We start from the raw sequence: 22018 nt of genomic DNA on the forward strand, positions 1-22018 counted from the left end.
TATCAGTGACCGAGTTTTCATTCCGGCTCTCCCGGACAGATGTCTTTCCAGTCTTCACCACAGGGGCTGTTCGCTGATTCAGTCAATCTTTGTGCAAATAACCAACAGTGTAACATGTATGGGGTTGTCCCCACTTCCTCTCGATGGCTGGGTAAAGAAGGATCAAGCATATTGAGCTTTGATATGTCCGATCCTTTGTTCTAGCGAGATAAGCTATTATCAGATGTGGATGACAGATATGTATTTTCCTCTACCCATGTATTGAGGGTCTTAAACAATCTAGTACTTGTAGCAGATATTTAAAAAAAGTAAAAAGAAAAAAGTTAAAGCAGCGAAGTATAAATTAGAAATGATAAATGTATTTACATATATTACAGTAATAGAAAAATGAAATTCATGCAGTTAACTAATCGCCCATAATGGACAAAAATGGTGCCCAACAGACTCTATTCACTATCATGGGGCCCGATAGCCTCCTGTTAGATTGCTCATTTCACCTGAAAAAATAGTGAAACACTTTGCATTTTTCTTCTGGTTAAAATGACGAAAAGTGCTGCAGAGGCTCTTAGGCTATGTTCACACGTTGCGTTTCTCAGCTTTTTTTTTTTAATGAGTTTTTTAATGCAATTTTACAGCTGCGTTTTACAGTACCAGCAAAGTGTATGAGATTTCAGAAATATCATGCACACACGTTGGGTTTTTTTTTGTCTTCAGTATTTTGTGCAATACCTTGATTTTTTTTCAGCGTTTTTTTCAGCATTTGTCACCCATTGTGGGTAGTGCAAAAGATGCTGCAAAAACTCAGGAATCAGTTTTTACTGCGTTCTTAGTGCGTAAACCTGATGAAGTAGAATCCGATTTTTTTTTTATGCACTAAACATTATCAGCATCCGCAAAGAGACAAATCTACCCTGAAAAAAAGCAGCAAAAAGCAACAAAAACTTAGCAAAACTTGCTTTTTTGAGGCAAGTTTCTTTACTGCTAAGAGAGCAGGTTTTGGAAAAAAACGCATTAAAAATGCAATGTGCAATAGCCTTAATGTCATTTGCTGGGCAGGTAAGATTGAAGCTTTGCTGTATACTTTAACTGTTGAACTAAACATTTCATAGCATAGTATTTGATGCTATTGTATGTAACACAATACATGTTACAGTTCACATTAAGCTGTTTTATGTATTGCTGAAATGTCTACATTTTTTTAAAAGCAATGCAGTTGGAAGACCTGAAATTACATGGCAAGAGTAATTAATGCTGCAGGACTGAGATGTTATTGGGAACAGACACATTATAAAATTATGAATGATTTACATGGGACTGCAGAGAAACATACTGTATATTATATCTGAAAGATATGTTGACATGAGCTCAATAAATACCGTAATTCTTCTGGATTACACTACCATTCAAAAGTTTAGGGTCACTTAGAAATTTCCTTATTTTTGAAAATTGTCTCATATTGTACTGCGAGGGGCTGTACCCCGAAACACAGTGTCTGCAAATTGAGATCAGGTTTGGCTTTTATCCTAAGTCATGTGACAAGGCTTGTTAAAGGGTCGACATTAACTGTTAGGATTGCTACTTCCAATAGGTGGCACTAGAGTTCTAGTCCTCTTCCTCTCTGAAGAGACAATTTGCATATTTCCCAGAGTAGCATTGCGGCTTTAAGTCTCCTCATCTCGACATGCTTAACATGTCACTCTCCGCAGGGAGAAACGATACTTCTTGGATCCTTATTTTTTAAATACATTTTTTTTCCAATGAAGCTAACATTAAATGATTCAGAAATACACTCTATCCATTGTTAATATGGTAAATGATTATTCTAGCTGCAAACATCTGGTTTGTAATGCAATATCTTCATAGGTGTATAGAGGCCCATTTCCAACAACCATCACTCCAGTGTTCTTATGGTACTTTGTGTTTGCTAACTGTGTAAGAAGGCTAATGGATGGTTAGAATACCCTTGTGCAAGGATGTTAGCACAGCTGAAAACAGTTTGGCTGACTAGAGAACCTATAAACCTAACCTTCCTTTGAGCTAGTTGAGAATCTGGAGCATTACATTTGTTGATTCCATTAAACTCGCAAAATGTCCAGAAAAAAAGAACTTTCATGTGAAACTCGACAGTTTATTCTTGTTCTTAGAAATGAAGGCTAATCCATGCGAGAAATTACCAAGAAACTGAAGATTTCCTACAACGGTGTGTCCTACTCCCTTCAGAGGAGAGCACAAACAGGCTCTAACCTGAGTAGAAAGAGAAGTGGGAGGCCCCGCTGCACAACTGAGCAACAAGACAAGTACATTAGAGTCTGTAGTTTGAGAAATCGACACCTCACAGGTCCTGAACTAGCAGCTTCATTAAATAGTACATGCAAAACGCCAGTGTCAAAGTCTACAGTGAAGAGGTGACCCTGGGATGCTGGCCTTCTGGGCAGAGTGGTAAAGAAAAAGCCATATCTGAGACTGGCTAATAAAAGGAAAAGATTAATATGGGCAAAAGAACACAGACATTGGACAGAGGAAGATTGGAAAAAAGTGTTATGGACAGACGAATCTAAGATTGAGGTGTTTGGATCACACAGAAGAACACTTGTGAGACTCAGAACAACTGAAAAGATGCTGGAAGAGTGCGTGATGCCATCTGTCAAGCATGGTGGAGGTAATGTGATGGTCTGGGGTTGCTTTGGTGCTGGTAAAGTGGAAGATTTGTACAAAGTAAAAGGGATTTTGAATAAGGAAGGCCATCACTCCATTTTGCAATGCCATGCTATACCCTGTGGACAGCGCTTGATTGGAGCCAATTTCATCCTACAACAGGACAATGACCCAAAGCACACCTTCAAATTATGCAAGAACTATTTAGGGAAGAAGCAGGCAGCCGGTATTCTATCTGTAATGGAGTGGCCAGCACAGTCACCAGATCTCAACCCCATTGAGCTGTTGTGGGAGCAGCTTGATCGTATGGTACCCAAAAAGTGCCCATCAAGCCAAACCAACATGTGGGAGGGGCTTCTGGAAGCATGGGGTGACATTTCTCCAGATTACCTCAGCAAATTAACTGCTAGAATTCCAAAGATCTGCAATGCTCTAATTGCTGCAAAGGGAGCATTCTTTGACGAAAGCAAAGTTTGAAGGAGAAAATTATTATTTCAAATAAAAATCTTTTTTTCGAACTTTGTCAATGTCTGGACTAGATTTTCAATTCATTTGGCAACTTATTTGATGAATAAAGGTATGAGTTTTCATGGAAAAAACAAAATTGTCTGGGTGACCTAAACTTTTGCTTTTGAACAGTAGTGTATGTCTCTATGTATAAACTGGAAGATCAAATATAATTTTCCTAAATATTATTGATGTCCAACCACCGATGTTCTACACTTGTTACAGGTACACTTACATCATGAAGAATACGCACCTCACATACATTCCTACCTGGAGGTGAGTTATGGCAAACACTGGGATGAAATGAACAACAAGAAGAAACTATTCATCAGTCAGACATTCAAGAATAACTCCAATCCTTCTGCATCCAGCTACTTCATGGAGGTAAAGATATTTCCGTAATGGCTATAGATCTCTGGTTGAAAAAAAAAGAGCTTCTTTTCAGACTGATTTATGTATGTAGCACAATCTCTGTTTGGTTTTATTATGTTATTTATACCAGTTGTATAAACTTTACAAAAATATTTAAAGTTTGACACATAATCTTATATACAGTGCCTTGAAAAAGTATTCACACCCTGTGAACTTTTGCACATTTTTTCACTATACACCCACAAAATTACATGTATTTTATTGGTATTTTATGTGATATACCAACACAAAGTAGCAAGTGTTTATGAAATCTAAAGGAAATGATACATGGTTTTCGAAATATTTTAAAAAATATAAATCTGAGAATTATGACATGCATTTGTATTTAGTTCCCTGTAGTCTTATAGCCCTAACTAAAATCGTGAGTGACCAATTGCCTCCAGATGTCACATATTTAGTAAATTGAGTCCACATGAGTGTAAATTATTCTCAGTAGAACTACAGCTGTTATGTGAAGGCCTCAAAGGTTTGTTTGAGGACATGAGGAATTAAACCTCATCATGAAAACCAAGGAACACAACAGACAGGTCAAGGATAAAGTTGTGGAAAACAGTAATGCAGGGTTAGATTATAAAAATAATCCAAGCTCTGAAAAACTCATGGAGCACTGTTCAGTCCATCATCCAAAAATGGCACAACTGCAAACCTACCAAGACATGGTCGTCCACCTAAACTGACATTGCAAGCAAGGACAGCACTAATTAGAGAAGTGGCCGAGAGGCCCATGGTCGCTCTAGAGGAGCTGCAGAGATCCACAGTTCAGGTGGGAGAGTCTGTCCACTGAATAAATATTAGTCACATACTGCACAAATCTGGCCTTTGTGGAAGAGTGGCAAGAGGAAAGACATTTTTGAAAGCAAGCCATAAGAAGTCCCATTTGCAGTTTGCAAAAAGCTATGTAGGGGACACAGCTAGCATATGGAAGAAGGTGCTCTGGTAAGATGAGGACAAAGTAGAACTTGTTGGGCTAAATGCAAACTGCTACGTGTGTCAGAAAACTAACACTGCACATCACGCTGAAAACACCATCCCCACTGTGAAGTATAGTGGTGGCAGTATCCTACTGCGGGGAACTTTTTTTTTCAGCAGGGATACGGAAGATGGTCAGAGTTGAAGGGAAGATGGAAGTAGCTATAATCCTGAATAAAAATCTACTAAAGGCTTCAAAAGACTTGAGACTGGGGCGTATGTTCATCTTCCAGCAGGAAAAGACCCTAAACATAGTGACAGAGCTACAATGGATGGTTTAGATCAAAGCATATTCATGTGTTTTTTATCATTGAAGGCAGAGGTGGTCCTTTAGAGTACTGACTCAGAGGGCTGAATACACAAACACTTGCTGCTTTGTGTTGGTATATCACATAAAATCCATATAAAATAAATTTACGTTTGTGGGTGTAATGTGAAAAAAATGTGAACGAGTTATGAATATTTTTTCAAGGCAATGTGTATAGATTAAAATTAACAAAAAAGCAAAGCTAGATGAGATCTAGGATTATTCCATCTTCTTTGTCCTTTGTTTTTATGTAGTAAGTCCACTTTTATTTATCGGCATGGGAGATAGTAATTTAATGTTTTTGTTTTTTCTTTGCATTAATTAGATGCATTATTTTCATTATTTTTTAATTCGTTTTTGGATTTGGTTTCATTTCAAGAACTCTAAAAACTTTCTTATTGATTCTTGACAATGTGTTTCTTTCAGTTCACCCTCCAAGTTGCTGAGAAACAGGTGAACTATAGGACACAACTGTTACACACTCACTCATCCCTGGAAAGCAACACTAATTTCAAAGTTCAGTACAATGACCGAATGCCATTTGTTGCCGGACTACAGTGGAAGGATATCTCAAAGAGCGACCTTTATAAATGGGAAGGTAAAATGGAAAGAGAATCTCTGTTCTTATCCTTTCATAGTATCAGAGCCAAATCCATCGCAATAATCACTGGCTACATTTCAGGTTTTCTGCTGCTGATTTGTCACCGCTATATGTGGATTTCCAAATAGATCAGTCTTGTTAAAGGGAGTCTGTCACCTAATCTGAGTTCAGGATAATGTAGAGACAGAAACCCTGATTCCAGCGATGTGCCACTTACTGGGCTGGTTGCTGTAGTTTTGATAGCAAGAGATTATCACACGACTATTAAACCTGCTGCCAGGTAGTCATCCATATTCATGTGCTCTGATTGGCAGTTTTCTGCCTATGCACAGAATGTTGCCAAGCAGTGATGTGGGCAGGGTTATACAGAGCTCAGCATTCTGAGAACTGAAAGATGTGCAGCAGAGAAAAGAGCGATTTTATCAAAATGACAGCAAGCAGCTCAGTAAGTGACACATCACTGGAATCAAGGTCTCTGCACATGCATCATGCTGCTATCAGATGGGGTAGCAAAAAACCTAATGACAAATTCCCTTTAAGTGATCAAAACCTGCAGCTTTTCATCAGAGTCTGCTGAGAGAAAGTACATGCTGTGCATTATATAATAATCATCTGTGTTGATTGTTTCTAAATCGCTTGCTGGAAAAAGTTTTGATTCATCACACAAATGTAATATATTAATATTATAAATGTAATATACTAATATAATAAATGTAATATACCAATATTATAAATGTAATATACTAATATTATAAATGTAATATACTAATATTATAAATGTAATATACCAATATTACAAATGTAATATACTAATATTATAAATGTAATATACTAATATTATAAATGTAATATAAAAATATTATAAATGTAATATACCAATATTATAAATGTAATATACCAATATTATAAATGTAATATACTAATATAATAAATGTAATATACCAATATTATAAATGTAATATACTATTATAAATGTAATATACTAATATTATGAATGTAATATACCAATATTATAAATGTAATATACCAATATTATAAATGTAATATACTAATATTATAAATGTAATATACTAATATTATGAATGTAATATACCAATATTATAAATGTAATATACTAATATTATAAATGTAATATACTAATATTATAAATGTAATATACTAATATTATAAATGTAATATACCAATATTATAAATGTAATATACTAATATTATAAATGTAATATACTAATATTACACAGGTCAACAAAAAAAATTTTTTTTTCTGGTGTCCAAAATATTTTAATGAATTTAGGGTATTTTTGGGGTGCTGATTCTGAATATGCTATCAGTTTTGCCAGATTGGCTCAAGTTTTTGAGATTTTTGGTATCTTATTTATAGCACTTGTTGGTAAATGCGACGCATCATCTCATTAATTTCTTTGGATTAGTACTTGAACTGAGCAGTTCTCAATATAGTTTTGTGTTAATTAGTGTTCTAAAAGTTTGTTCATAGCTTGATTTTTGCACTAACTTTATGTTGTCTGTTTTCCAGTGAAAAGCATGAACTCATCAAGAAGAAGTTGTCTTAACGATCCAGACTCATTCTGTTACATTTGTGGTGAATACACACTGCCAAAACATAGAAGAAACATAACAGACTTCGTAAAAAAAGTGTATTTTGCCTATTTTGGGGTTATGCTTGGGGACCAAGACAAGTTTTGGGCACCACACATAGTGTGCAAAGCATGTATCGAATTATTACGAAAATGGAGCAAAGGACAAAGAAAAAGCTTCAAATTTGGTGTTCCAATGGTGTGGAGAGAGCCAAAAAATCATCATGATGACTGTTATTTCTGTGCAGTGCAAGTGCAAGGATTCAATAAGCATAAGAAACGAAAATGGGAGTAACATGGAATCTGCAAGAAGGCCTGTCCCTCATTGTGAAGATGTGCCTGTACCTGTGTTTACCATAAATAACAGTCATCATGATGATTTTTTGGCTCTCTCCACACCATTGGAACACCAAATTTGAAGCTTTTTCTTTGTCCTTTGCTCCATTTTCGTAATAATTCGATACATGCTTTGCACACTATGTGTGGTGCCCAAAACTTGTCTTGGTCCCCAAGCATAACCCCAAAATAGGCAAAATACACTTTTTTTACGAAGTCTGTTATGTTTCTTCTATGTTTTGGCAGTGTGTATTCACCACAAATGTAACAGAATGAGTCTGGATCGTTAAGACAACTTCTTCTTGATGAGTTCATGCTTTTCACTGGAAAACAGACAACAACATAAAGTTAGTGCAAAAATCAAGCTATGAACAAACTTTTAGAACACTAATTAACACAAAACTATATTGAGAACTGCTCAGTTCAAGTACTAATCCAAAGAAATTAATGAGATGATGCGTCGCATTTACCAACAAGTGCTATAAATAAGATACCAAAAATCTCAAAAACTTGAGCCAATCTGGCAAAACTGATAGCATATTCAGAATCAGCACCCCAAAAATACCCTAAATTCGATGAAATATCTTTGGCACCAAAAATGCTGTTGACCAGTGTTATGAATGTAATATACCAATATTATAAATGTAATATACTAATATTATAAATGTAATATACTAATATTATAAATGTAATATACTAATATTATGAATGTAATATACCAATATTATAAATGTAATATACTAATATTATAAATGTAATATACTAATATAAGAAATGTAATATACCAATATTATAAATGTAATATACCAATATTATAAATGTAATATACTAATATTATGAATGTAATATACTAATATAATAAATGTATTATACTAATATAATACATGTAATATACCAATATTATAAATGTAATAGACTATTATAAATGTAATATACTAATATTATGAATGTAGTATACCAATATTATAAATGTAATATACCAATATTATAAATGTAATATACTAATATTATGAATGTAATATACTAATATAATAAATGTAATATACTAATATTATGAATGTAATATACCAATATTATAAATGCAATATATTAATATTATAAATGTAATATACTAATATTATACTGCATAATCATACCAGGTCCGTCAGAGCAGGAGTTGCTACTTCTTTACTGCCCCTTAGGACTCATTCACATGGCTGTATTTGCATGTGTGATTTGACAAAACATCGGCTATCACTTGCACCAATGATAGTCTATGTTGTCGTGCACATGTCTGCTTTTTTCCTCGGACATAGACTTTCTGAGTAAATCGCTGCATGTCCAAGTTTGATATTATATTCAGATCGCACTCGGCCGTCCAAATCAATGAGTGCATGAAAAATGGAAACTATCGTACTGCACTCTGATGACATCTGAGTGCAGTCCGATTTCTGTGCACTTACATGTGACATTTACGTAATTGTCCCGATTCGCCGTTATGTGAGAATCTACAGCTGTCTGCAGCTGCCCTCACTCTGCTTTATCGAGGGAGGAGCCGAGCCATGGACCACCCACTATGAGGGTCCTTTCACCTGAGCCATTCTAATGCACTATTTTATGCAGTTTTTGAAGCCAAACCTATGAGTGGATTAAGAAGCTGAAGAGTAGAACTGTTTCTTCCTAATTCCAGCAATTAATAAGTTTCCTTTCTGACAATCTGTAGAAGACTCTAACATAATATTCCATTTTTTGCTCGTTCCTAGGGGCGTTTACTATGGACACACCTTGGTTATATCTCTACTCAGCCCTCAAACTCCATCAGCCTCAGCGACACGCTTACCAGACGATGATTGAGCTGTCTGCCGGGAAAGCGCTGTCCATCAAGAACTTAGTGCTGGATGTGTTCTACAAAGACTCAGGAAGTGAGAAAGAGGGAAGAATTCACATACACACACCGACGGTTACTTACCTAAGAGTCAGTCTAACTTTAAGATTGTTTTATTTTCCAATTATTAGTCAATATTCTTACATTAAAGAAGCATTCGTCCTCCTCCCATCAACATTTTTATTTTCTTAAGATATTGCAGTCATCATATTATTTATCACTGTGTACTTACAATTGCTCACTTTGCCTTTCTACCCAGCTAATTCTTCTCTTTTCCATTAGGACTATGACACAACGTGATTATAAACTGACGAGCTGAATTCTTCTAAGCTCTATGTAGAAACAGTAAGTCTGTTTTCTCTACATGAGTCATCATGAGAACTACAACTCTACAGCAGCTGGGTCAGGAGTTGAATAGGAAGTGGAGCTGGGCTGACCTGGACTTTTCAAAGACATAGAATCGTATTTGTAATGATGACTCATGCAGGGAATATTGACCTCTGATTCTACAGACAGCATAGAAGATTCAGTTAGTCTGTTTTTAATGACGTGATGCCATAAACCTAATGGAAGAGAGAAAATTGACCTCCTGTTTCTACATAGAGCATAAAAGGATTCAGCTAGTCAGTTATTAATCACGTGAATGGAAAAGAGAAAAGAGAAGCATTAGCTGGGTAGAAAGGCAAAATGAGCAATTGTAAGTACATAGGGCTATATAATATGATATATTAAGGGAATAAAAACTTTGATGAGAGGAAGAGTGCATCTTCTCGAAGTTAAATGTTGAAAAGTTAATTCTGCTATGACTGGGAAGTTGGTTTTAATGTATGTTATTGACCATTCAGTGAAGAAAATACCCAAACTACCGAATATTATATTACAAAAAGGTGTGGGGTCTGGACACAGTACTACAAGACGATAATCCCTTCAATGGAATTAGTGGGGGGTAGTGCTTCACAAGGTTATAGGAGTCCAAGTTTGTTTTTTATAAGTACTGCAGCCAATGACAGAACATTTTCAGAAGGGGTTAAACCCCCTTAAGAGTCCCAAACCCATTGGACTAAAGTCACCCTAACCATCCAATGTTGTTGGGCTGGCTGATCTGTATCAGACGCTCAGCCAATGCGCCTTCTGCAGTTATCAGAGTCTTACATTTGGGATTCCGAGGGAGTTGAGGCAGCAGCAGCTTGTTTCCCTCCCCACTTAGAATATGAGCGCCCCCGGAGGTGGGGAAGACTAACTGCTACATTATAGCTATTAAAGCTGTATGGCCACTTTTGCAGTTTATTACAGGGCTTGTCCTGGATTAACATATTAAAGGGGCTCTGTCAGCAGAGAATGACTGTTCGAACCAAGTCGGTGCACCATGGTGGGGCCAAATGTTTACCTGCACCTTCCCACCTGCTTGTTTTCACTCTTTTTACACCTCTCCCATGATTGACAGCTCTGGCTTTATAGAGCCAGAGAAGAGTGGAGATAGATGGAAACCAAGCAGGTGGTAAGGTGTATATAAATGATTGGCCGCGCCATCATGCACCAGTTCTTGGTTTGAACAGTCGTTCTGTGCCGGCAGAGTCCCTTTAATGACATATTCATGGTATGGGCAGCCAATATCAGAGTTTTGACACCCATCACCCCCAGCAGTGGCAGCTCCGCACATTGTTTAGTATTGCAGCTTCACCCCCATCCAAGGGAGCAGCAATATCATTTATCGTGGGGTTAATAGTGGGCATGTGCATTGTTTCCTCTGGTGGCCACCACTATCCACCGAAATTGACTATTCAGTATTTAAAAGGTTATATTTCTATCCTGACGCTGTGATCATTGTGACTCTCTACGTCGGTGACGTTTTAGTAACATGTGAATCACATTTGTCATCTGTTCCGTAGGCTTCGACTGTAAACTTTATTGGGGGCAATTCCTTCAGAAGTTATAGTGAAATGGTGTCGCTGTGGAACCAGTTGGTTAAGAATGAGATCCACCTGGAAAATAGTGACAAAATGAAGATTATTTCGTTCAAGATCAAGGGTTCAAAACAAGAGTTTAATGTGACGGTGGATTATTGGATCACAGATCTGGTATGTTAGAAACGTCCGCTCTCATGGCGTGTGTAAATCACATTGCATGGTGTGACTGGAAATACCTAGGTCCAGATGCGAAAACTGTAACCTAGTCTTGCTTCCCCATCTGAGAGCAGTATAAAGCAGGGGCAGAGATCCTGATTCCAGTGATGCTTACTGCACTGCTAGTTTTGATAAATCACTGATTTATCTGCGGCAGATCTAGCAGTTCTCTGACTGCTGAGCTCTGTATAACCCCGCCCACACCACTGATTGGCTGCTTTCAGTGTACACTGTGCATAGACAGAAAGCTGCCAATCAGTGGTGAGGGCGGAATTACACAGAGCTCCTGAATATGGAGGACTACATGGCAGCAGGTTTACTAGTCCTGTAATGATAATCTCCTGCTGATTAAACAGTGATTTTTATCAAAACTAGAACAAGCAGCCCTATAAGGGATACATTACTGGAATCGGTATCTCTGCCCCATCATAATATATAATATGAACGTTTTTGACACTATATTAGTTGAAGTATCACTATACCTTCAAAGCCTTCAAGCCTTCATTGATTTTCTTTTAACCCTTAAAGGATCTAGACATTTTTCAGTTTTTCCTCCTCTTCTTCCTGGAGCCATAACTTATTTATTTTTCATCAATATAGTCGTGTGAGGGCTTGATTTTTGCTAGTCAAGTTGTGGCTTTGAATGACATCATTCATTTTACCATATAATTTACTGAAAAACAGGAGCAATATTCCAAATGTGGTGAAAAAAATGCAATTCAGTCATTGTTTTTTTGGGTTTTGTTTTACAGCATTCATTGTATGGTAACAAATGACCTGGAAATATGATTCTATATGATTATTATTATACCATCTTATAAGGATTTTTCTCGATTTCAGTGGTGAAAACAAATCAGAATCTTGTAAAATACCGTATATGTTTTTGCGAAGCCATTTTCTGAGACCTGTGATTTGCATTTTTTCAGTCCAAAGAGCTGTGTTCGGGCCTGTGTTTTTGAGTGCTGCTGAGCTGTACTTTTTCTTGATACTATTTAAGGTCACATTTGACATTTTGAGTTTTTGACCATTTCTCATTCTATTTTTTAAGGAAGTGAAAAATCACAATTCTTTTATTTTCTTTCGGCGTGATAACCTATGGTTTAAAATATTTGATAGTTTGATATATCAAACTATTTTCAAACAGAATGACATGAAATATGTTTCTTTTTTTCTTTTTTAATTTTTTTACTTTTGAATGAGGAAAAGGGGATGATTTAAAGCTTTTTATTTTGCAATTTTTTTTACCCGTGTAGAGGACTTGAACCTGCGATCATGTTTTATTAATTATATATTTTTTTATTTTGAACCTGTGGTTGTTTCATTGTTGAAACAATATTCTACACTACTATAGTTTTGCAGTACAAAGTGTCATTGCAGTTCTGCTTTAAAGCCTATGCAGTGCTTCTATGAAGCCCAGTCTCAGGCTGAGCTTCATATGAGGACTAACATGGCAACCACGAGGGCATGGTAACCCATCAGCTCCCCACAATCACATCGCAGGGGGCTGAATGGAGCTGGCACACGAGTGTATCAGAAAACAGACCATTTAAATGCTGTTGTTGGAGATCAACAGTGTCATATAAATGGTTAACAGCAGCAAACAGTCGGTGAAATTACAACGTGTGCATACCTTCAGAATGCTACTTCTCAAACTCACATATGAACAAAGATGTTTTCATAAACTTTCCTCTTCGTCTTTATGTTTTTAAGTCCAAAATTATATAAATATACTTTCCCTCCTTAACATATTTTTCTTTATTTTGTAGCCAAAGAAATCTAATTTTCTCATTAAGTCAGTTTGGGTCGGTCAGAAGAACCCCCCATTAGTTTTACAACTGAACGGACAAATAGAAGATGTGAAAAAAGAAGTTCTGTTCTATCAGAAACGTGGACTCATACATTTCAGGTATTTTCATCGACAGACCCCTTGCTTTGACACCGTGCTCTAGCGTGTCATACTGCACCGATACAAATGGTAATATAGTATTATTACAGATAGTCTTCTTTTCCTTATGGGTCACATTGCAAAAAAGAAAATTCTGACAATCCAGAATTGGCGACCAATGATCATATAGTCCTGTAAAATGCATGTGCCCCCCGTCATTGCCCAGTGACCCCTGAAGTGTGGCCATAAAGATTTCACCCACTAAGTCATCCCTAAAATTCCTGTTAATTAGGAATTCACTCAACAGTTTTTTTGTATGAGTGCTATCTGTGTTTTTCACGGGTATCTCTCTTACCTATGATAGTCAATGGGGTAGTTCACAAGCTGGATTTAATTTTTTTCTTGGACCTAGTGGTCTGCTTAAAATCATGGAGACTTGTCCAATATTGACCGGATCAAACTCCTCAATACAAGTCTAGGGATCCATGAAATAGTTGGATCTCATCCATGGGTTATTTGTTTTTCACAAATGTTTGATAGGAGTAGCTTCAGAAATTTCCTTTATTTTTTTTCCATCCATGAAAAGCTGATGATAAATACTGACATTCACCAAACTGTGATGACACTCTGATTAAAAACACTGTTGAAACCCGGACTGTTTTTTGTGAATGAGAAAAATCACTGATATCTGAATCTACCCAAAGGGTAATTTCACATAGTACTTTTTCCTACGTTCAGTGGCTCCTTAGCTTAGATTCGATTCTGAACTCACCTGCAAAACGGTATTTGAGCGTATGTGCTGACGAGGATGTTGACTATAATGATGCAGACTGAGTCACCGTGTGATCTGTCCTGCATCATTTTCGGCCGTATACGCCAATTGGAAGCTGTCATGCAGACATAGTCTATTATTGTGCGCTGTCCGCTTTGAAAAGGCATATGTGGCCGACAATGAGGCACGACAGGGCACAATGTGACTCCGATCAGTCCTTATAGTCAATGGTTGATGCACACACTCGAATTCTGTTTTGCTTGAGGTTTGACATGTAAGCCCCGATGGAGCCACTGAATGTAGATAAAAACTCTATGTGAAAGGGTCATAACACAGTACTATGACCCCAATTGAACGCTTCGATAAACTCTAGAACTCAAGGAACAAGGTTCTGGTAACTGAGATGGAAATTTGAGGAATATAAATCATCTCTCTTCCAAGAGGAAGGAAACTACCGATGGGTGGCACCAGGGAGCCAGTTTTCTTCTTCTTGGAGGAGAGATGATTTACACATCATTTGTCTTGCTTAGAAATCTTAGGAGCATTGTCTTGCTTAGAAATCTCCTTTCACCAGCTTGGCTGTCCGCACACGAAGAAAAAGTACCCCCTAGACTTGGACCTCCTAGTGGCATGTCTGATTGACAACTCTGGACCTCCATGAGCACCATAAGGTCCTATCACCCACAATCACCACCCTTTGTTACTAAGCCACTACTAGAACCCACATTTGTTTTAATGACTATTACTGAGCGTTACAATTACTCAGTGCACTGGATGGATGACAGATGATTTGCAGTTAGCCTCAAGAAGCCTTTCCTGGCTAATACAGCAAGGCATATTTCAACGATGCTTTCTAATGCTCTTAGCATTCTCAGTCCCCAGCTCAAAATTTACTGCGCTGAACTTTTACACTCTGATAAACTGCTGAATTTCTTTGCACACTGTGATGATTTGATGATTATTATCCTCCCCTATAGAAATAGACATTAAAGGGATATACCAGTTGTAGCAAATAAAGATTATTAGGATGTATCAGGAAAGGTTCTACAAATTCCCAGTACGTTTTCTGTATCAATTTCTCACGGCTTTCAAAATATTTGCTTGCTAACATTTAATAGAAACTTTCATTGTTTTCTTACTCATCATTTACATTTATGAGCCTAAGAACTAGCAAGAACTAACTACCTAACTGTTGTGCCTGGCGCCAATCTCTACCGGCACAGAGCAGTCACAGACCGCTCCTGTGGGCGATTCAGCGACCTCCACTGATATCATGTTGACATAAAAGTGGCTTCTCTACTATTCTGCTCTGTTGACGGAACTTGACTAACAACATTATGCCGATTGACAGTCACCTCCCCGCTGCCTAACTGCGGGGAGCCAGCTGTCAATCAGCATGACATCAGCAGTCATGCCCCGTCAGCAAAACAGCCCACAAAAGGAAGAGCTGCTCTGTTGACATGGAGCAGCTGAATCACAGGCAAGTGTGGTCAGAGACTGCTCTGAGCTGGTGCTAGAACAGGCAGGTAGTTGCCTCTGTTAACAACTACCTGCCTGTTAGCTTTTAGGCCCATAGTAAAAAATTATAAAATAGACCTGTATAACCCTTTTAATAGTATAAATTCATATACATACAGAGAGTACATATACTGTATACTCCCCTCCCCCTGTGGTGACTGAAGGTAGCCAGAATTCTATTAGTTGAGAGAATTATATAACCTACAAAAATATGAGGTCACAACCTCCAAGGAAATAAAATGCAATTTTTTATTGAAACAATTATATATAAAATTGTAAAAATTGCAACGAATTAATCCATAAAGTTAGATATATACAAAATGACAAAAATTAATAAGCAAGTTTCATAGTGAAGGCTCAAACAGAGGGATACACTAATTAGATAGTATACAGTACATGTGTGGCAAGGGGCTCAACCCCCAGAAGAAGCCCATTCGAAACGCGCATCGGTGTTGCGAGGTATGCATCTCCTGATGGGTACGGACCTTTAGGTTTTATCTCACTGTTCTTAGTTTCTCCATGCATGTGGATGGTGCTTAGCACTCTGGTGTTTAATCCTATATACCTCATCATGTTGTGGTTATATTTGTGCCTCTATTATGCTGTGGATTGTGTAGCGATATTCTCTATACATTGCTGTTAATTGACATAACTGTCTATACCCCACCCTGCATATTTCTTTTTGCCAGAGAATTTTTATGCCCCTTGCCACTCATGTATAGTATCTAATTGGTGTATCCCTCTTTTAGTTCAGACCAGCAGTGCAACAATGCCACTGGTCTGAACTATCAAGCGCACCACTTCCTTGCAAGCAGGAGGCAGGGGAGCAGTGCACTCCTGAAGACCAATCAAGAGGGCACCCAACAAACCTTTTAAAATACAGATATTTGCAGCTATTATTTCACTTTAGAAAACAAAGTGAATACAATATTTTAGCATGCTGTTCCATCAGTGCTGCGGACACATATGCTGTATACTTATTTCTCTAAATCATGGGTATAATACCACCTCACAGCAGGTAAATGAAAACCACCTGTGTCTTTCTAATTTACTTGTTCTGAGTGTACTATGGATAAAATACAGTAGCTAATTATCTGTTCAATGAAGTGCTGCTTAATTGCTCTTATTAACCCAAGTTTTTTTTTTATAGTAGAGAATAAATCTGCTCTTTGTTCTGCCCTTGCTGGCTCAATTTGCAGTTTAAATGGAGTTCTTAAATGTAAAAAGTCATAAAAACATCTCACAGCATATTGGCCGTGTACCCTGCTTTGTAATGGATTTGTAAAGTTAGAATATTTACACCTTTATAGCCGTGTAGATGGATATATATATATGTATATATATATACAGTACGGACCAAAAGTTTGCCACACCTTCTCATTTAAAAATTTTTCTGTATTTTCATAACTATGAAAATTGGAAATTCACACTGAAGGCATCAAAACTATGAATTAACACATGTGGAATTATATACTTAACAAAAAAGTGTGAAACAACTGAAATGATGTCTTATATTTTAGGTTCTTCAAAGTAGCCACCTTTAGCTTTGATGACTGCTTTGCACACTCTTGGCATTCTCTTGATGAGCTTCAAGAGGTAGTCACCGGGAAAGGTGACAATCTTGAAGGCGTTCCCAGAGATGCTTAGCACTTGTTGGCCCTTTTGCCTTCACTCTGCGGTCCAGCTCACCCCAAACCATCTCGATTGGGTTCAGGTCTGGTGACTGTGGAGGCCAGGTTATCTGGCGTAGCGCCCCATCACTCTCCTTCTTGGTCAAATAGCCCTTACACAGCCTGGAGGTGTGTATTGGGTCCTTGTCCTGTTGAAAAATAAATGATGGTCCAACTAAACGCAAACCGGATGGAATAGCATGCTGCTGCAAGATGCTGTGGTAGCCATGCTGTTTCAGTATGCCTTCAACTTTTAATAAATCCCCAACAGTGTCACTAGCAAAGCACCCCCACACCATCACACCTCCTCCTCCATGCTTCACGGTGGGAACCAGGCATGTAGAGTCCATCCGTTCACCTTTACTGCGTCGCACAAAGACACTGTGGTTGGAACCAAAGATCTCAAATTTGGACTCATCAGATCAAAGCACAGATTTCCACTAGTCTAATGTCCATTCCTTGTGTTCTTTATCCCAAAAAAGTCTCTTCTGCTTGTTGCCTGTCCTTAGCAGTGGTTTCCTAGCAGCTATTTTACCATGAAGGCCTGCTGCACAAAGTCTCCTCTTAACAGTTGTTGTAGAGATGTGTCTGCTGCTAGAACTCTGTGTGGCATTGACCTGGTCTCTAATCTGAGCTGCTGTTAACCTGCGATTTCTGAGGCTGGTGACTCAGATAAACTTATCCTCAGAAGCAGAGGTGACTCTTGGTTTTCCTTTCCTGGGGAGGTCCTCATGTGAGCCAGTTTCTTTGTAGCGCTTGATGGTTTATGCAACTGCACTTGGGGACCCTTTTCTAAGTTTTCCCAATTTTTCAGACTGATTGACCTTCATTTCTTAAAGTAACGATGGCCACTTGTTTTTCTTTACTTAGCTGCTTTTTTCTTGCCATAATACAAATTCTAACAGTCTATTCAGTAGGACTATCAGCTGTGTATCCACCAGACTTCTGCACAACACAACTGATGGTCCCAACACCATTTATAAGGCAAGAAATCCCACTTATTAAACCTGACAGGGCACACCCGTGAAGTGAAAACCATTTTCGGTGACTACTGTTAGGATCTGGTGGCCTAGGAGCAGCATGAGACGTACTCTGGAGAAGGTGGTACCTGTACTGACCGCAGACCCTGAACTTAACACCGCAACTAGAAGTAGCTGTGGAATGTACCTAGCGCTCCCTAGACATCTCGACACAGCCGGAGGACTAAATACCTCTAGAGATATAAAAGGGAAAACTATCTTGCCTCAGAGAAAATCCCCAAAGGATAGACAGCCCCCCACAAATATTGACTGTGAGAGGAGAGGGAAATAACATACGCAGACTGAAATCAGGATTTAGCAAAGGAGGCCACTCTAGCTAAATAGAAAGGATAGGACAGAGTACTATGCGGTCAGTATTAAAACACTAGAAAATATCCACCACAGAAAATACAAAATCTCCACATCTAACTAAAGATATGGAGGGTATATCTGCATCTCCAGAGATACCAGCTTGGCTAAACAAATCCTTATACAGACCAAGCTGGACAAGACAAAACATGGAAAAGAACTGAACAATAAGGCCCACAGCATGTGGACTGCAAAAATCAAAGCAGAACTTATCTTTGTTGAAATGAACAGCAAAGCAGGAGAGACCAGGCAGGGATGTGAATCCTCCAGGAACAATGGACAACTGGCACTGACTAAAGGGTCAAGCAAGACTAAATAGCACAGTCAGAATTGCCATAAGTGGACACACCTGATGACTGCAGCGATCCAAAAACCGCAGCGCTACCACTTATAACCACCAGAGGGAGCCCAAGAGCAGAATTCACAACAGACTACCTCTTGAAGCTCATCAAGAGAATGCCAAGAGTGTGCAAAGCAGTCATCAAAGCAAAAGGTGGCTACTTTGAAGAACCTAGAATATAAGACATAATTTCAGTTGTTTCACACGTTTTTGTTAAGTATATAATTCCACATGTGTTAATTCGTAGTTTTGATGCCTTCAGTGTGAATGTACAATTTTCATAGTCATGAAAATACAGAAAAATATTTAAATGAGAAGGTGTGTCCAAACTTTTGGTCTGTACTATATATATATATATATATATATATATATATATATATATATATATATATATATATTTATTATTTTTTTGTGCCTATTTTCTTCTGTTGGTTTTAGTAGTAGAATCAGATGGAAGGTAAGAGAGTTTTCTTCCTTATTGTTGCCTTATGACTGATATTGGAATCTTCCTGATTCTTCTCTAGCTATTCAATGGACAAATATAGTGCAAAAAAGCTATAAAGTCAATTTACCAAAGAGGACTAGAACAGAACTAAGGCTCATTCAGGCGTCAAAAACGAGAAAACGAACCAAGTTTCATCAGTGATTTTTATTAGAGTTTTGATCAGTTTTTTCAGCGATAAGAAAAAATAGTTTCTCCACCTTCTCCTATCTATCAACCAGTGAAAAGCAGAATGTACACGCATGGCGTTCGTATGTGGTCAGATTTTTTCACTGACCCATAGACGTGCATTGCCGATATTGATCCCACACTCTTATCAATATAGGACATGTCTACTTGATTTTGCTCATTCCATTCGGTCCAAGGAAAAAAAATTTGACAAGTGAACAGCCCTATTGAATGTCATAGGTACAATATATTTGCGAAATCTATGGCTAGCAACTGTAAAAAGTCTGACCACAGGCACCTGTGAAGAGTCTTATTTTTTCCCCCATTCTGAATTAATCGCTTCCTGAACTTGGAAATTACTGTGGTGTCCTAATTATCTTCTACCCACAGTAGGTAATAATAAAATAATAATCCTGATGATAGTTACTGCAGATGCAGAATATGTGCCAATGCGCTGACCATGGAAGGTCGGTAAATGACAGCTAGGGTTCTGCTATTTTTTTTCAACGGCTGTCCTGTAATAATGACAGCTAGGACCTTTACATACACAAGCAATAATTTGTAAGACCATGCAGATATTTAACCCCTTTCATGACCTTGATATATAGGTACATCAAAGGTCGTGTCCCCACCTTTGCCCACATCTTTCCCCGCACATGACAGATGATGTGATCAGCTGACATGCGCCTCTAACAGCCATGGGTGGATCCAAGATCCACCCACAGCGGTTAACCAGTTAATTGCTGCTATCAATCACTAACATTTAACATGCGCTGGCTGGAAGCGCATCCCAAGTAGGTGAGCAGTGCCGTACAACCCTACAACGCTTTTGTCTGGATAACACCCTATCGCTTTTGTTTGTCCTCCCCCCCCCAATTTTCTCTCATTGTTGCTAAATGTAACTTTTTGTTCTAAAGACAGAAACAGACCATTTTTGACTTTGCACCAAATTCATTAACCGTAAGAGCCATTTTGATTCATTTGGCACAAAAATCTCCAGCAAATACCACAAGATAAAAGAGGAAAGGTGACTTCAGAAATATCGCACATGATGAATCAGGCCCTAAATTTTTTAAGGATTTGTAGATTTACTGCCATGGAAGTTAATTCCCTTTTTTAATCTTCATAAATACAAATATAAAGCAACAAAATGTAATCTTGTATCTCCTGGCGACCGGGTAACCTTAAAGCAAATCCTCTCTCACACAATGGAGCTAGCATTCTTGTATGTGCAAGATGAGCACTCAAAATCTTTTACAAAATTGTAAACTCCCTTTAAGTGTTTCTTTTCTTGTTTAGGCATCCGTTCAAACTTCCTGTCCCACAGAGTGTCCTTCTCCAAGAAACGTTCACAGTTGATAAAAGTAAAAAACATTACGTACTGGAAACCAAACTGGTTCTTGACCAGACTGATGAATGCATACAGACCATTGTGCTTGGCTACCAAACTGAAAATCCATATGTGAGTACTAAAACATATATGGCAACATAAAATCCTAAAACCACAATCCATGCACCTGGGCCAATGGCATAAATACACTGCCTTGCGAAAGTATTTAGCTCCCTGGAACTTTTCAACCTTTTTCCACATATAAGGCTTCAAACATAAAGATACCAAATGTAAATTTTTGGTGAATAATCAACAACAAGTGGAACACAATTGTGAAGTTCAACGAAATGTATTGCTTATTTAAAATTTTTGTGGAAATTCAAAAACTGTAATATTATTCGGCCCCTTTACTTTCAGTGCAGCAAACTCACTCCAGAAGTTCATTGTGGATCTCTGAATGATCCAATGTTGTCCTAAATGCCTAATGATGATAAATATAATCCACCTGTGTGTAATCAAGTCTCCGTATAAATGCACCTGCCCTGTGATAGTCTCAGGGTTCTGTTTGAAGCACAGAGAGCATCATGAAGACCAAGGAACACAACAGGCAGGTCCGTGATACTGCTGTCGAGAAGTTTAAAGCTGGATTTGGATACAAAATGATTTCCAAAACTTTAAACATCCTAAGGAGCACTGTGCAAGTGATCATATTGAAATGGAAGGAGTATCATACCACTGCAAATCTACCAAGACCCGGCCGTCCCTCTAAACTCTCATCTCACACAAGGAGAAGACTGATCAGAGATGCAGCCAAGAGGCCCATGATCACTCTGGATGAACTGCAGAGGTCTACAGCTGAGGTGGCACAGTCTGTCCATAGGACAACAATCAGTCGTACACTGCACAAATCTAGCCTTTATGGAAGAGTGGCAAGAAGAAAGCCATTTCTCAAAGATATCCATAAAAAGTGTAATTTAAAGTTTTCAACAAGCCACCTGGGAGACACACCAAACGTGTGTAAGAAGGTGCTCTGGTCAGATGAAACCAAAATCGAACTTT

The 22018-nt window shown here is 37.9% G+C and overlaps 1 protein-coding gene across 1 annotated transcript in view; it reads left to right on the forward strand.

The window, feature by feature from the left end:
* The window catches only part of LOC143786017 (uncharacterized), a 376109-nt gene that overhangs the window by 157385 nt on the left and 196706 nt on the right, over window positions 1-22018 (forward strand). Inside the window, exons 27-32 of the mRNA XM_077275186.1 lie at window positions 3388-3546; window positions 5297-5468; window positions 9142-9353; window positions 11153-11341; window positions 13153-13292; window positions 20929-21091. Of these exons, the coding sequence (XP_077131301.1) occupies window positions 3388-3546; window positions 5297-5468; window positions 9142-9353; window positions 11153-11341; window positions 13153-13292; window positions 20929-21091 (1035 nt within the window). The remainder of the gene's footprint in view (window positions 1-3387; window positions 3547-5296; window positions 5469-9141; window positions 9354-11152; window positions 11342-13152; window positions 13293-20928; window positions 21092-22018) is intronic.

This window comes from Ranitomeya variabilis, chromosome 7 (genome assembly GCF_051348905.1).
Source record: "Ranitomeya variabilis isolate aRanVar5 chromosome 7, aRanVar5.hap1, whole genome shotgun sequence".
Taxonomy (NCBI): domain Eukaryota; kingdom Metazoa; phylum Chordata; class Amphibia; order Anura; family Dendrobatidae; genus Ranitomeya; species Ranitomeya variabilis.